The sequence below is a fragment of the Myxine glutinosa genome, unplaced genomic scaffold, assembly GCF_964187855.1.
Source record: "Myxine glutinosa unplaced genomic scaffold, kmMyxGlut1.1 SCAFFOLD_2151, whole genome shotgun sequence".
Classification (NCBI taxonomy): domain Eukaryota; kingdom Metazoa; phylum Chordata; class Myxini; order Myxiniformes; family Myxinidae; genus Myxine; species Myxine glutinosa.
The window spans coordinates 44,168-60,716 of NW_027618246.1; the positions used below are offsets into that span (position 1 = coordinate 44,168).

General features: G+C 44.3%; 1 protein-coding gene across 5 annotated transcripts in view; it reads right to left on the reverse strand.

Moving 5' to 3' along the window:
• SLC49A4 (solute carrier family 49 member 4) overlaps window positions 1-16,549 on the reverse strand; it is a 63,515-nt gene that overhangs the window by 34,579 nt on the left and 12,387 nt on the right. For all 5 annotated transcript variants that reach the window (XM_078769345.1, XM_068126394.2, XM_078769343.1 and 2 more), the window contains exons 3-5: window positions 7,623-7,713; window positions 3,038-3,230; window positions 1,523-1,652 (exon numbers count right to left, since the gene is read on the reverse strand). In XM_078769345.1, the coding sequence (XP_078625471.1) occupies window positions 1,523-1,652; window positions 3,038-3,230; window positions 7,623-7,713 (414 nt within the window). The remainder of the gene's footprint in view (window positions 1-1,522; window positions 1,653-3,037; window positions 3,231-7,622; window positions 7,714-16,549) is intronic.

Below are 16,549 nucleotides of genomic sequence, written 5' to 3' on the forward strand. Positions count from 1 at the left end.
TCAATGGAATACTGCTCTCCTCTCTGGGCTGGTGCTCTTTCCTCCCATCTAGCTCGGCTTCACGCTGCAGAAACTAAGGTTTTCAGAATCATTGGTATCTCCCGCAATGAGGCCGATTCTGAGGATCTTTCTCTCTCTTACCACAGGCAGGTTGTGGTCTTTCTTTCTTCCACCGACTCCTCTCCAGCCTAGCTCCTGAAAAGGAGCTATGTCCCCCAAATTTCTCCGCCCACATTATTACATCAACATAATACTTGTACCAAGTTTTGTCCCCCGTCTGTGCTCTGTCCCCCAAATTTTCCTGCAGGACGCAGAAGATCTGCTAGCAACCCTCTTCTGGTGAAACCGCCAAAAGCAAGACTCTCTGCTCACCTTCACTCTTTTATTTCTCTTTTTTCCTGCCTCTGGAACAAACTCCACACTTTCTTCAATCCCACTCCTTCCTCCAGGTCTTCAAAACAGCTATTCACCACCATCTCTCATCTTCCCCCATCCAAAACCGTGATCTTTTTTACCCCCATTATCCACCCCAAATCCACCTTTTTCAAATTCCGTTTTCTTTCCTGAAAGTCCCTGTAGTGCCCATATTGTTTATTCCAGGTACCCCACCCCAGCCCCCTCCCTTCCACAGATCTCCCAATGTCCCTGTTCTCCACTGTTGTTGCGCTTCCCTCTCTCTCTCTACACCTATTGACACCTGCTCCCTTTATTATATGTTTTATGTGTTTTTTCTGTTTATGTTTTTATTCGTTTTATGCGTTAGCTCTTACACGAGCCTCAACTTTGTATACAAAAAATAAATAAATAAAAAACCGCATCCTTTTTGAAACAAAAGAAAACATCTTGTAGCCACAATAAATGAACTAGAACAACACTCTTCGATGTCACTACATTGACCGATATGCCTCCGCCCACATTACATCGTTATAATACTTGTACCAAGTTTGATTTAAATCCCTTCAGCTGTTCACATGTTATGACATTTTTACCTGACATGACCTCTGACCTTTGGATTTTGACCTTTGGACCTCAAAATCGAATCAGTTAATCTTTAATTATACATACCTGCACCAAGTTTAAATTGGATCACTTCAGCCGTTCTCAAATCATAGACATATTACAGACTTTGGCCTTTTACCTCTTGCCCCCAAAATCTAAATAGTTCATCTTTACATCATTCTATATAAGTGTACCAAATTTGGTCAAAATCCCATCACTGGTTCACAAGTTATCGCGGTCATAGGATTTTTACCTAACATGACCTCTGACATTTGGCTTTGGACCTCGTGATTCCAAAATCTAATCAGTTCATATTTACCTCATTATACATACCTGCACCAAGTTTGACTAAGATCCCTTCAGCCGTTCTCAAGCTATCGCAGTAACGAAAACCTATCATGGACGGACGGATGGACACCCTGAAAACATAATGCCTCCGGCGACTTTGTCAACGGAGGCATAAAAGGCAGCACATAACCCTAATGACCATAATAAAAATATATAAAGAACAAGGAGACCCCACCTAAGTAGCCGTGGTATGGCCTCGGTATAGTGCAAGCGGCGGGTTGCAGCCGACGTGCTGGGGTAAAGTAGGGGATGCCGAGGCATCAGTAGCACCACAAGCACGAACAGTATAGCAATCATTCCAAATTCTGTCAAAGGCACAACATAGAAATCATTCAATAAATCCGTCAAAAACGGAATCATTTCCAAGAGCCTCAACGGTAGTAATAATCTTTCAGTATGCACGCACACACTGAACAAGGCATATAGAATGACATTCAAATGTTTACATATTTGGTTGCCACTTGGAAATTTACTGCAATGTAAAATGGCATGATGTTGGTCTTCCAAGTCAAATATAACTAGAACGGCACTCTTCGACATGACGACGTCGACCGATATGCCTCCACCTACATTAATAAATTATAATACTTGTATAAAGTTTGATTTAAATCCAGTCAGCTGTGCCCAAGTTAGCACATTTTTACGTGACATAACCTGACCTTTGACCTATTGACCCCAAAATATAATCAGTTCATGTTTACATCATTATACAAACCTGTACCAAGTTTTAATTTAAATCCCTTCAGCTGTTCACAAGTTATAGACCTATTACAGATTTGACCGATGACCTTTGACCCCAAAATATAATCACTTAATCTTTACATTATTATACATACCTATACTAAGTTTGAATTAGATCACTTCAGCCATTCTCAAGTTATAGACCTATTACAGATTTGACCTTTGACCCCAAAATTTAATCACTTAATCTTTACAATATGATACATAACTGTACCAAGTTTGAATTAGATCACTCCAGCCGTTGTCAAGTTATAGACCTATTACAGACTTTGACCTTTGATCTCTTGACCCCAAAATCTAATCAGTTCATCTTTACATCATTCTACATAAGTGTACCAAATTTGGTCAGAATCACATCACTGGTTCACAAGTTATCGCGGTAACAGTATGTTCACCTAACATGACCTCTGACCTTTGACCTCATGACCCCACAATCTAATCAGTTCATCTTTTACCTCATTATGCATACCTGCACCAAATGTGACTAAGATCCCTTTAGCCGTTCTCAAGTTATCGCAGTAACGAAAACCTATCACGTAGGGACGGACGGACAGCCGGACGGACAACCTGAAAACATAATGCCTCCGGCGACGAATATGAGAAGTTTGAACATTTTTGTAATCAATACGATTATTACATTATGAGATTATTGTTTCATGCCATTAATGATGCAAAAATGTACAATTATCAAGGAACTTCATTCACATCTAAGCTTGGAAATTAAAATTTCATCTCGGAGGCAACAACGGGTGATTTAATAAAGGAGGAAAATCACTCGGGATGAAACCACCATAAGGATCATTGGATTCTTACATTTGAAGTGTGACAGTAACCTCAATTTCAGAAATTAGAAAATACATTTTAATGAGAGCTTGGTATAATTATACTTATAAAACACATAATTATACTCATACAATGCGAAAACAACTGTCATATTAATCAAACGCACCAACATAAAGCATGATCTGCATCCTCTTCAATAAGACATGGGCCTCTATTGGTCCATGAGAAAGCAGCCTCAACCCTCCAGGGGTTGCCAGTCCATCGACCGAGTGAGCAAGAATAGATTGTATCAGGAAGGCGCTGGCAGCACCCAGGTAGTTGGCCAGAGCGCCGATTGCAGTCGCAATTGAACGTTCATCCTGCAAGACAAATGGAAGTCGACCCGGTAGGAAATCCAAAATAAGTTTTATATACATATATATATATATATATATATATATTAATTATATATAAATAAATTTATATACATGAAATTGTGTAAAATGCCCTGGGATTTATCGAGAACGGAATTTGAAAACTTCTACATTACATAACCTGCGATGCAGCACAGATGTGCTGATAATATACTGCAAACTCTACTGCCCTCGGATCGCAGCACTAAGCATCACGATACATTTGAAAACCAAGTAAAGCGCAACTTGTGGGAATAGCACCAATATAAAGGTGTTAATAGTGAATGTGCAAGCTATTAAACCAGGAATGTGAGACAAACTTGTGATGGTCTAATGAGAAACTATGTGCAACTCCCAAAGAAGGAAATAAAACAAGAGGGAGAATTCCAATGGATGGAGGTCTCAATGTCAGACAGGAGATCAGAGCTGTCGCCCTTGACATATCTCATGCCTTCGATACGGTCTGGCACCCCGCACCGATCACCAAACTCTTCTCTTATGGTATGCATGGCAATCTCCACTCATGGCTCAAGGACTTCCTCTCTGGTCGGTCAACATGTGGCTCTCAATGGAATTCTCTCATCTCTTCCTGTCAAGGCTGGAGTTCCTCAAGCCAAGGTTCTGGACCCTCTGCTTTTTCTAGTCTCCATCAATGATCTCTCAGACTTCCTGGTAAATCCTCTTATATTTTGCTGACGACTCCACCCTCTGACCCCATCCTTTATCTGATGTGGTGCGTAACGTGGGCCTACGTTTAGAGTCTGGAGATGGTGGCAATGACAGAGACAACAACAGAGGCGGCAGATTTGCTAGAACTGGATCAGGAGGATTGTGGGAGTGAAGAGGGTGGATAGAACAATGGATGAACTGAGGGAAGAGATTGGTGTGCAGATGAGCTTGATGGGGAGATTGGTGAAATTCAGGGCTGGACATTTGGTGTGGATGTGGGAAGAGAGAATGGCAAAGAGAGCAGATAGGTTGAGGGAAGAAGGTAGGAGGAAAAGAGGTAGACCACAGTTGAGATGGGATGATTGTGTGAAAAGGGATTTCAGTAAGGTGGGGGTGGTTGGAGAGTGGAAAAAGTTGGCCGAGGACAGAATGGAGTGGAGGATTATGGTGGTCAAGGCAGGGGAGAAGCTTGGTGCAGGGCATCCCTTATAAAGGGAAAAGGAAGATAACAACAAGTCCTGTCAGTCAAGCTTTTGGGTCTCACTATCTGCCATGATCTTTCCTGGGAAAAGCACATTTCCAAGCTGGCCTCCCAAGCCAGTCGCCGACTGGGTATCCTCTGTCGTGCAAAGTCCTTCCTTGGCCCGACTGAGCTTCTCACCACAAACAAAGCTTTCATCCGCAGCTTGATGGTGTACCTGCACCAAATGTGAGGTGTACCTGTACCTGCTCCCCTCTGGGATGGTGCATTGGCCTCACACCTAGCTCAGCTTCACGCTGTAGAAACCAAAGCTTTCAGAATCATTATATCTCCCGCAAAGAAGCTGATTCTGAGGGCCTATCACTCTCACACCGCAGGCATGTTGGTGGTCTTTTTGTATTCTACTGACTCCTCTCTGGCCTAACTCCCCCTGCTCCGTCCCCTGAATATTTCTGCAGAATGCACAAGATCTGCCAGCAACCCCCCCTTCTGGTGAAACTGCCAAAGTCAAGATTCACTGCTCACCTTCACTCTTTCCCCCCACCTCTCTTCAAACCCACTCTTCCCTCAAGGTCATGAAAACAGCTGTTCACCACCATCCCTCATCTCCCCCATCCAAAACCATGATCCTACCTCCGTTAATCCACCCCAAATCCACCAACTTAAAATTCCCTATTTTATTTCCTGAAAGTCCGTGTAGTGTCCATCTTGTTTATCCTGTGATTCCCACCCCAGCCCTCTCTCTTTCACAGATCTCCTGCTGTCTTTGTTCCCTACCATTGGTGTGTCTGTATGTGTCTGTCTGTGTGTGTCCTCCTCTCTCTCCTCTGTGTCCTCTGTGTCCTCCTCTTGGAGGATTAGAATTTGTAAGGCAACGGGACAAGCACCACAGCAAGATGGCCGCGAGGGATGCACACTCGCTCCACGCCATCTAGCCTGGGTTTGAATCCCGAACCAGCAATAAACTGTCACCCCGGTGATAAATTGTCACTAATAAACTGTTTCCCAGGCAGGATGATTCATCAGATGTGTGGGCCAGTCCCTCACAGGGATGTTAAACTTGGTGTCACATCTGCAGTGGTGGGGTAGGAGGAAGGAAGGAAGGAGGGAGGGAAGGGTGGAGTGAGTGCTGAGGGAGGGTGGGAGGAGGAGGGGGGAAGTGTGGTGTGGGAGTCTGGAGGGAGGGGCCAGGGTGTGGAGGGAGGGGAAAGAGTGTAGGTGGAAGGAGGAGGAGGAAGGGGAAGGGGTGGGGTTGGAGGAGGGTGAGATGAGGAATGGGAAGGGGTCGGAGCAAGGACCCTGCATTACCCAGCAAAGCCGAGTACCTTTGTTAGTAAATAATGAAGAACAAAAGCTAAATAAGGGGGAGGAATGAATGAATAAATAACAAGCATTCTGAGTATTGCGCTGCAATACATGTCCCCTACCAAAGTTCAAAGTGCCATAACTTTGTCAACAATGATCGAATATGCAAATTTATGCACGGTTGATGCTGGTTTTCAAACTTGATCTGAGGTATGCTGAGACACATGTGTGTCACGCCTTGCCTCGTTGATAAGCCCGCAAGGTCGCTCCGTGGAGCGGCCTGCACGTATTGCACTGTGTGAATTATTTAATTCCCAACTCACGGTCTGAGGTACTAGCGATTCAAGAGATATCCATTTTTTAAAAATATTTTCGTTTAGTTAACGATATCTGCCAAACCACGTGACCTATCGCAAATTCCAAAAGGACATTTTAGTAGACTGACATGCTCAACAGATCTGTGAAGTTTCCCCTCGATTGGATCAAAAATGAGGGAGGAGCTCGGTTTTAAAGGTTAATGCTTAAAAACGTCATACCTCTGAAACCATGTGACGCATGACGTCATGCTCGGTGACTTTTTTGTTCGTCATGGGTATGCAATTTTGCCTGCAAAGTTTGGCCTCGATCTGTTCAGCCGTTGGAGAAAAAGGGGTTTTCATGTTTTCACGAAAAACAATATGGCGGCCGAAACACGTGACCTGTGACATCATAATTACCATTTAATTTTTCGACAGACCGAGTCCCCCCTACGGTGAAAATTTGATCTCAATCGGTCCAATTATTGCAGAGAAAATCTTTTTTAAAGGTAATTAAAACTTAAAATGGCACTGAGTTAAGGATCATCAGAATTATCAGAATTCCCAAAGTTCAAAGTGCCATAACTTTGTCAAAAATGATCGAAACGTCGTGAAGTTCGAACTTGATCTGTAACTTATCATGAGGAAACCATGTGCCAAGTTTGAAATCAAGAGCATTAAGAGTTTAGAAAAAACGTCCGGAAAACTGTTCTTTGCGTGACGGACTGACGGACTGACAGACGGAGGGACGGCGTGCAAACCTATAGTCCCCTCCGGTGTACACCGGTAGGGGACTAATAAATGAATGGATACATAAATTAATTAACCAAGAGCAAACAAATAAAATAAACAAAGCTGTGACCTTGACCTTTGGACCTCAAAAACAACAGGCTTATGGGTTTTAATTGATGAACTAATTCAGTGACCCAATATGGAAATTCTGTTCAAATGCTAAGTCAATCAGATAAAAATTTGACGATCTTATGTAACCTTGACCTTTGACCTCAAAAGCAATATGCTTCCAGATATTGACTATCTATCTCTATCAGGTGGTTAAGTTTCAGGAATATCAGTGTAAAATTGTGACCTGTGGGTGATTGACATACAAATACACAGAATAGCAAACAAACCAATATACTGTACTGTACTGTACTTGCGAATCTTCGATTTTGCAAGTAATAAACAAATAACCTTATGGTAATCTATATACCACAGATTTGTTATTAGTTGAATAAATAAATAAAAGTCGACCTCGTGATAAATTCCCCATCTCAGCACCGTTTTAAATACTCATATCAACAGCCAAGGAGAGGCAGCATTTTCAAGCCAGCAAAACGCAATGCGAAGATTTACAACAAATCAATAACGATGGAAGAAAGGAAATAAAATGCAAGAATTTCACACTGAGCATGTAAATACAAAGAAAGAAGAAAACATTCAACAAAAAGAGGCAGAGATCACACTTGAAAGCATGCATCAGAATTGCTATATTTTAACTCTCAATCAAAACAAAGAACATAAATCGCAAATCTGTCAAATACAATAATAATACAATAATTATAAGCAGCATGTTTGAGGGTCAGGTAAATAAATGGAAACACTTCTGACCTGTGGGAACCAGGTCGATGAGATGAAGGGGGCTGCAGCGATAGCGCTGGGTCCTGCCATAGCGATGAGAAGCTGGCTGCTATGTATGAGCCTTGAGCAAAACAAAAACAAAAGCAAAAATGAAATAAAAATGTGTTAAATATTACCTACAACCATGAACACAGATGGTGCCACATTTCCCAAAACGTAATTAGATACGGATGATTCTTCATAACTAGCATTTGGGTAGGATCAGATAAAAGCTCAACTTTGCACACGATTGAAAGCAAAAGTCCTTCAACTGAATTTTGATAAGAACAATGAAAAAAACCAATGTATTAATGTTCACTAACATGTATTCAAAATAGCCATTCTTTTTTACAAGGGCTGAGGGAGAAAAGCGTGCGACTTTTTGAGGTATGACTAGGCCAGGGTTGGGTTCAAATCGCCGACCTACCATTGTCACAGTGGCCGCTCTAGCCACTACACCACACCGTAACCTATGGTTGCTTGTCCATGCTCATACCACTGAAAATAGCTCTGTCATATTCCCACAAAAAAAGAACCTGGAACATGACCGGGTCTTGGTAGATCAGAGTCACGTTGGGAATATTACCCCACAATGAAACAAGCGGCCTGGTTTGCCGACTTTGAAAACTGTCTTTGGCCCCAAAACCCAACAGCATTTCTAAGCTAACACAACCAATAACGGAAAAATAAGGCAACCTCACGTAAAACAAGCATTCTGAGTATTGCGCTGCAATACATGTCCCCTACCGGCAGTCTGTCGTCCGGAAAACTGTTGGGGAAATTACCAAGGGTTATTTATCCACAGGTTCTGAATCGTTCCCAATCGCTAATTACCTCAGGACGGGCTCACCTGTGATTCGCACTCGGGACTTCGATTTATACACCTTGCAGACAGGTCAGCAGAAGCACGACAAAATAAGTTGTTGATAAAGAACCTTTCGAGTCGCTAAATATCAGTAATTTATTATATTTTCCGGTTCACGATCAATGATCGATGTGTATATATATGTTGCTCGGCTTGGCTCCGCCCCTCCCGAAAGCACGCGCTGTGTCGCGCTGTTGACGTTCGCGAGACGAGGCTGAGGGCGTGCGGTGCGGCTTGAGGAGAACTCCAGAATAAACAAGAGATATCCATTTTAAAAATATTTTCGTTTAATTAACGATATCTGCCAAACCACGTGCCCTATCGCAAATTCCAAAAGGACATTTTAGTAGACTGACATGCTGAACAGATCTGTGAAGTTTCCCCTCGATTGGATCAAAAATGAGGGAGCGGCTCGGTTTTAAAGGTTTATGCTTAAAAACGTCATAACTCTGAAACCATGTGATGCATGACGTCATGCTCGCTGACTTTTTTTGTTTGTCATGGGTATGCGATTCTGCTTGCAAAGTGTGGCCTCGATCTGTTCGGCCGTTGCAGAGAAAAAGGGTTTTTTGTGTTTTCACGAAAAACAATATGGCGGCCGAACCACGTGACCTGTGACGTCATAATTACCAATAAAATATTCTACAGACCGAGTCCCTCCTATGGTGAAAATTTGATCTCAATCGGTCCTATTATTGCAGAGAAATTGGTTTTTAAAGGAAATTAAAACTTAAAATGGCACTGAGTTAAGGATCATCAGAATTATCAGAATTCCCAAAGTTCAAAGTGCCATAACTTTGTCAAAAATGATCGAAACGTCGTGAAGTTCGAACTTGATCTGTAACTTATCATGAGGAAACCATGTGCCAAGTTTGAAATCATTAGCATTAAGGGTTTTGAAAAAAAGTCCGGAAAACTGTTGTTTGCGTGACGGACTGATGGACTGACAGACGGAGGGACGGCGTGCAAACCTATAGTCCCCTCCGGTGTACACCGGTAGGGGACTAATAAGAAGGGAACCAGACTCAGTGGTGTAATGGTTAGTGCCCACTCGTGAGTCAGGGAGGTCGGTAGTTCAAACCCTGGCAGAGTCATACCAAAACACATTAAAAATTGAATGTGCTGCTTCCTTGCTCGAAGCTCAGCATTTAAAAAGGATAGAGCACGGACAAACAACCATAGTTGGCAATCATTGTGCAGTTGGGAGACGGGAGACGGCGGCAGGGATTTTCGAAGCTCCACACGGTCTCCACGTTTTTCGAAGTTAAGTCTGTTCACAATTGTATTTTGTCGAAACTGTATTTATCTTTCGGTGTGTGAAGTTATTGTGTGCAACTTTGGTTGTTTCTCGGTGTTTATCTTTCATAAATTGATCGTCTGTTTGCCGTGTCGCGAGCAAGGCCTTGTACAGTGTGCACTGTACAACCTTGAGGCTTTGTTTTTCTCTCAGTGGTCCGTCGTTTGTGATCCAATAACTTTCGTTCTCTGTATTCCCAGTCTTTTCACCCATAGCCTACTTCCTTGTGTAAATCTCAACTAAAAAAAAAAAACAAAAAAAAAAAACATTTCCTTCTCTGTTCTCATTCGTTTATTCATTCTTATTCGTTCGTTCGTTCTTCGACCACGTGTTTCTCCCCCATTTCCCCAGATAGTTTTCACTCATTAACCTTCAATGTTTACACTTTCCCCTCAAGTTATGTATTCCGTCATATTTTATAACACCTTTTTCTTCTTCTTCTTTAAAAGGCTGCTTTCGACTTGCTCACCAAATCAATTCATCCCAAAAAAAATATCCATCTCCTATAGTGCCTTTTTTCTACATTCCCTAAACTCTCCTGCACTCCATCCTCCATCCAGCGTCCTTAAACGTATTTTTAACTCGAAGGTCACAAGAAACTCATTTTGCAATAAATGTTCGTTTCCCATAAATCGTACACTTTCAAAAATCCAATCTCACCCCTCCCCTCCAAATCTTCCCCATAACTCCTCCCCTCCAAATCTTCCCCATCACCCCTCCCCTCCAAATCTTCCCCATCACCCATCCCTTTCAAATCTCCCCCCTTGCCCCCTCCCTCCTAAACTACCCCCTCACCCCTCCCCGCCAAGACGCCCCCTCGCCCCTCCCCTCCTAGACTCCTGCCTCACCCCTCCCCTCCAAATCTCCCCCATATCCCATCCCTTTCAAATCCCTCCCCTTGTCCCTTCCCTCCCAAACTCCCCCCTCACCCCTCCCCTTCAAATCTCCCCACCCTCATTGCTTCTCAATTTCCCCCCTCTCACTCCCTCTCCTCAAAGCGTCCTCCCCGCTTCTTCCCCCTTCAAACTCTCACCTCCATCTCCCCCAACCTTCTGCCTCGCTCTTCCCCCTCCTCAAATAACACCTCATTGTGGCTCACCCAATCACCATCAAACCTTTTGTCCGCCCCATCCTTCCCTTTCTCCGAGCTATTCTGAAATCTCTGACACACCTTCAACAGCTCTCCCTACCTCTTCCACCTCTTCCACATCTTACCCTACCCCTCCTCCCCCCTGTTCTGTATCTGATGCTCCCCCTTCCTCTTCATTAACGGTATGGACGTCAAACATCCGGGGCCTTCGTTCAAACTTAACTGATCTCTCCATACAGGTTGCTTCTGTCAAACCAGACGTGATCTGCTTAACAGAAACTTTCCTCCTTTATGATGTCTCTGATTCCATAGTATCTCTCCCGGGCTACTCCCTCCTCCGGTATGATAGACCTGAGCCTCGTCCTGGAGGCGGGGTTGCTATCTTTATCAAAAACTCTCTTCCTCACTCGCCCTGCACTGCACTCTCTCCACCTCACCCCCAGGAATACCTCTGGCTACGGCTTCCCCTTCGCTCCCACCTCTTGTTCATATGTGTGTTGTACCGTCCACCAAACAGTGATGACTCCATCTACATCTCGCTGTCTGATGATATGGACCAACTTCTATCTACTCATCCCAACTCTCTCTTCCTCATATGTGGTGATTTCAACTGTCATCATGCCAGTTGGCTGGGTGTGGGTACCTCTCTCACCAGCCATGGCTCCTCAGCAAAGGACTTCTGCGACTCACTGGGACTGACACAATCTGTCAATTTCCCGACCCGGATCTCAGTCAACGGAACATCTTCTCTTCTGGACTTGGTTATGACTAACTTCCCTGAAAATGTCTGCTGCTCTTCTTCTGCTCCGATCGGATCATCTGATCATGTCCTTGTTAAAGTGGACATCTCTCTGACCATCCTCAGGGAGCCTGCTCAGCGTCGACGAGTCTGGCATTTCACTCAGGCCAACTGGCACGGTCTTCAAGCAGCCATCAATCATCTGGACTGGTCTCCCATCTCTACCACCTCTGACATCAACTCATCCTGGGAATTCTTCCAAAGTAAATTGCTCTCTCTCATGCACAGATTTATCCCATCTCGTCTTCAGTTGTCATACCCTTCCTCCCGTCCATGGTACACGGAATCTTGTGGTGAGGCTGTTGCCCAGAAACAACTTGCCTTCGTCTCCTGGAAAGCAAATCCAACGGAAGGAAATCTCATTTCCTTTCACAAAGCCCGAAACAAGTGTGTGTCCACCCTCAGGAGAGCCAGGAAACAATATCTCTCCGTTCTCAAGACCGAACTCTCTTATCTGTCTCCCTCTTCCAAATCCTGGTGGCGTCTGGTCAAATCCGTTTCTGGTGTTTGTTCCCCCTCCATCCCCTCCCTTACCTCAAACGGCTACACAGCTGACTCCGCACGTGAAAAAGCTGAATGCCTCAACTCTGTGTTTGCCTCTAAATCTTGTGTCCCAAACCCATCCCTCTCTGTACCCACCATACCCAGTCGTACCCTGCTGCTCCTGGACTCCGTGTCCTTTCCTCCTGACAAGGTGGAAAAGTTTCTGTCAACCCTCGACTCTGATTCTGCAACTGGACCCGACGGCATCAGCCCACGGGTCCTAAAATCCTGCTCTGCTGCTCTATCTCACCCTCTCTCTGTTCTCTTCACCCTCTCTTTTGCTCAAGGTCAACTGCCATCTGCTTGGAAATCAGCCAACATCACCGCTTTGCACAAAAAAGGTGCAAAAACAGATCCTAGCAACTACAGACCAATCAGCCTTCTCCCAATTATCAGCAAAGTCATGGAATCCATCATTGCTTCTGATATGAAATCTTTCCTCTTCTCCAATGGCTTGATCTCTGATCATCAATTTGGTTTCAGACCAGGTCACTCTACTCTGGACATGCTGCTTCTGCTGTCTCAACAATGGATGGAGGTCCTCAATGCCAAACAGGAAATTAGAGCTGTCTCCCTCGACATATCACGTGCCTTCGACACGGTCTGGCACCCCGCTCTGCTCACCAAACTCTCCTCCTTTGGTATCCATGGAAATCTCCACGCATGGCTGGCGGACTTCCTCTCTAGTCGTCGTCAACGTGTGGCCCTGAATGGGTTTCTCTCATCTCCTCTTCCTGTTCAGGCTGGAGTTCCCCAAGGCAGTGTTCTGGGCCCCGTGCTTTTTCTGGTCTTCATCAATGATCTCTCTGACTCTCTCGAAAATCCTCTCTATCTCTTTGCTGATGACTCCACTCTCTGCCGCTCCATTCCTCTTCCCTCAGATCGGCAGTCTGCTGCCTCCTCACTCTCTGAAGACCTGGACAAAATCACAGACTGGTCAAACAAGTGGAACATGTCTTTCAATCCTGACAAATCTCACACTCTTACTATGTCTCTCCGAAAAGATCGACTGGACAACCCTCCCATCTACTTTCTCAACAATCCTCTCCAAGAAGTTCTGTCGCTCAAGATTTTGGGTCTCACTATCTGCCATGATCTTTCTTGGGAAAACCACATTTCCAAGCTGGCCTCCAAAGCCAGTCGCCGACTGGGCATCCTCCGTCGTGCGAAGTCCTTCCTCGGCACACCTGAGCTCCTCACCACATACAAGGCTTTCATCCGCAGCTCAATGGAATACTGTTCTCCCCTATGGGCCGGTGCTCCTGCCTCACACCTAGCTCGGCTTCACGCTGTTGAAACCAAAGCTTTCAGAATTATTGGAATCTCCCGCGATGAAGCTATCTCTGAGGGCCTTTCACTCACTCACCGCAGGCAGGTAGGTGGTCTTTCTGTCTTCTACCGACTCCTCTCCGGCCTTGCACCCCCAGCTCTCTCTGTGCTCTGTCCCCCAAATATTCCTACAGGTCGCACAAGATCTGCCAGCAACCCTCTGATGGTTAAACTGCCGAAATCTCGGCTCTCCGCTCACCTTCACTCTTTCATTCCTCTTTTCTCCCGCCTCTGGAACAAACTCCCTCACTCCCTTCAATCCCACTCCTCCCTCCAGGTCTTTAAAACAGCTGTTCACCACCATCTCTTATCTTCCCCCATCCAAAACCTTGATCTTTTCTACCCCCGCTAATTCACCCCAGATCCACCTTGTTTGAAATTCCAACTTCTTTCCTGGAAGTCCTGGCAGTGTCCATATGTTTTATACCTCTCCCACTGCCCCCTTCCCACGCCCCCCCCCCCCCCCCAAAGCCCTCGCCCTCTCTCAGATCTCTCGATGTCTCCATGTCTCTCGGTCCCTGCTCTCAAATGTTGTGTTTGTGTCCTTCCCCCTCTCTCCCCATCTTGTCTACCGCTCCCTATGTTATATGTTTTGTGTGTCTGTTTGTCTTTCTGTGTGATTAATGTTCGCTCTTTCACGAGCCTCGATCTTGTATACAAAAAAAAAAAAAAAAAAAAAAAAAAAAAAGTCATGATGGGCTTAATGGCCTCCTCTTGCATTGAAGCTCCTTGTAAGGGAACTAATTTGTAACCAGACTCGGTTGTGTAATGGTTAAAGCAGATGCTCTTGAGTACCTGAGGTCAACGGTTCGAAATCAATCCCGGTCGAGTCATACACCAAAAACTCTGTTACCGCTGCCATCATAAAAAAATAAGAAAATGGTAGGTGCTGCTTCCTCACTTGACGTCCATAATTTGCAAAGAATAGAGCATGGACAAACAAACATAGATAAACCCCTATGGGCTGGCATCCATGAGGAGGAAATACCTTCTCATTAGCGCTGCTGAATGCGGACGGAAAAGAGACATGGTCATAAGGAAGGAAAATCGCCTCGCTTCCCCCAGACTCCGTGGATACATTTGTCTAGCGTCCTGCATCCGCTCTATGAGCTATGAAACTGAGCTGAACCAGGAAACCAGTAAACAAAATAATAATAATAATAATAATAATAATAATAATAATAATAATAATAATAGCGAGAGCGGGGTTGATGGAACGCCATCACAAAATTCAAATTCAGATCAAACATCAAATTCAGATTCCGCTTCCGGTCCCTCGAGCGAGGAAGCGTACTTTCGAGCTCTCCACGGCATCAAAGTTTAAGCATTTTCCCCCATTAGTGTCTTTGTCAATTTCCACTGATTATTTTATTGTGTATGTGTTACTGTGTGTTTCTAGTTAGGTTTTGGTTTGAAATTCGTGCACACTTGTGTGGAATTAATCGTTTTCTGTGTCGTACCTTGTGTGCGGCCTGTGTCCCTCTAGTAGTCTAGGCTCTCCCCCCCCCACCCCCCCCCCCCCCCCCGTGTCAGCATTTTGTAAATTTAAGTTCTTTACTGCGCTGTATTGCTTGTTTATTTGATTTTACTCCCCCCCATACCTCCCACGATCATCTTACCCTTTGTCTAACGTTTTTAAATACAAAAACAAAACAAAAATTACTTTATTACTTCCTTCTCTCTTCGCGGACACGTGCTTGTTGTCTCGCCCCACCCCTTTATCTCCTTTTTTTTTTTTTTTGACCTATCCAGCTGATACTCTCCTTTCCAACTCTAATTTCCTCCATACTCATTGAACCATACTCCTTCTTTCTCAAATCCACGTCCTCACTTCAGGGACTTTTCCCAGATTGTTTTTTCACTGTTTTGTTTAAATATTATTGAAATATGTTTAAACGTTCCCCTGCAGTTTTATTCAGTGGTTTATTACAACATGGTGTTTTTCTTCCTATTTAAAAGACTTTTTTCAATTTCCTCTTCAATTCATTCCACTTCCAAAAAAATTCAATCTCTTACAGTTCCTCCTCCCTACATTCTCTAAACTCACCTGCATTCCACCCCCCCTCTATCGTTTTCAAACGGATCTCTGACTTGAAAATCATAATAAACCCAGTTTGTAATAAATGTTCGTTTTTCATTAATCATCCACTTTATAAACTTCCTCCTCACCCCTCCTCTCCGAAACTCCACCCTCACTCCTCCCTTTCAATTCTCCCCCCTCACCACTCCCCTCCTAAACCCCCCCCCCCCTCCCCTCCAAATCCCCCCTGCCCCTCCCCTCCAAATCTACCCCTTGCACCTCCCCTCCAAATCTCCCTTCTCCCCAACCCCCCCCCCCCCCCAACCATCTTTCTCCAATTCTCCCATCCTCCCCCCTCCTCCTTCTGAAGGTCACGTTTTATTTCTTGGTATTTATATACAAATATGAGTACATTTTACCATTGTAGAACAATAGAACTTTTTAGGTTCAGCCCCCACATTTTAGGTAAGCATAAGTATTCAAACAGATTAAATTAAAGTAAATTAAAGGAGTATCATAGTTAGTATTTTGTTGCATACTCCTTGCATGCAATAACTGCATTGAGCATGTGACCCATTGACATCACTAAACTCTCGGTATATTCATTTGAGATGTTTTGCCAAGCCTTTACTGCAGCTATTTTCAGTTTGTTTGGGGGGTTTCTGACTTTCGTCTCCTCTTCAGCAAGTGAAATGCATGCTCTATTGGATTTAAACCAGGAGATCGACTTGGCCAGTCTAAAATCTTACACTTTTCCCCTGATTAACTCCTTGGTTGTGTTGGCAGTGTGTTTTTGGTCATCGTGAGTGACGTTTGAGTTTGGAGGCATTTTCCAAACCCAATGAGTTTGGAGGCATTTTCTTCTACATAGACAGCCAAAATGTTTCTGTACACTTCTGAATTCATTCTGCTGCTGCATTCATTAGTTAGATCATCAATAAAGATGAGTGACAGTTCCAGAAGTAGACACTACCT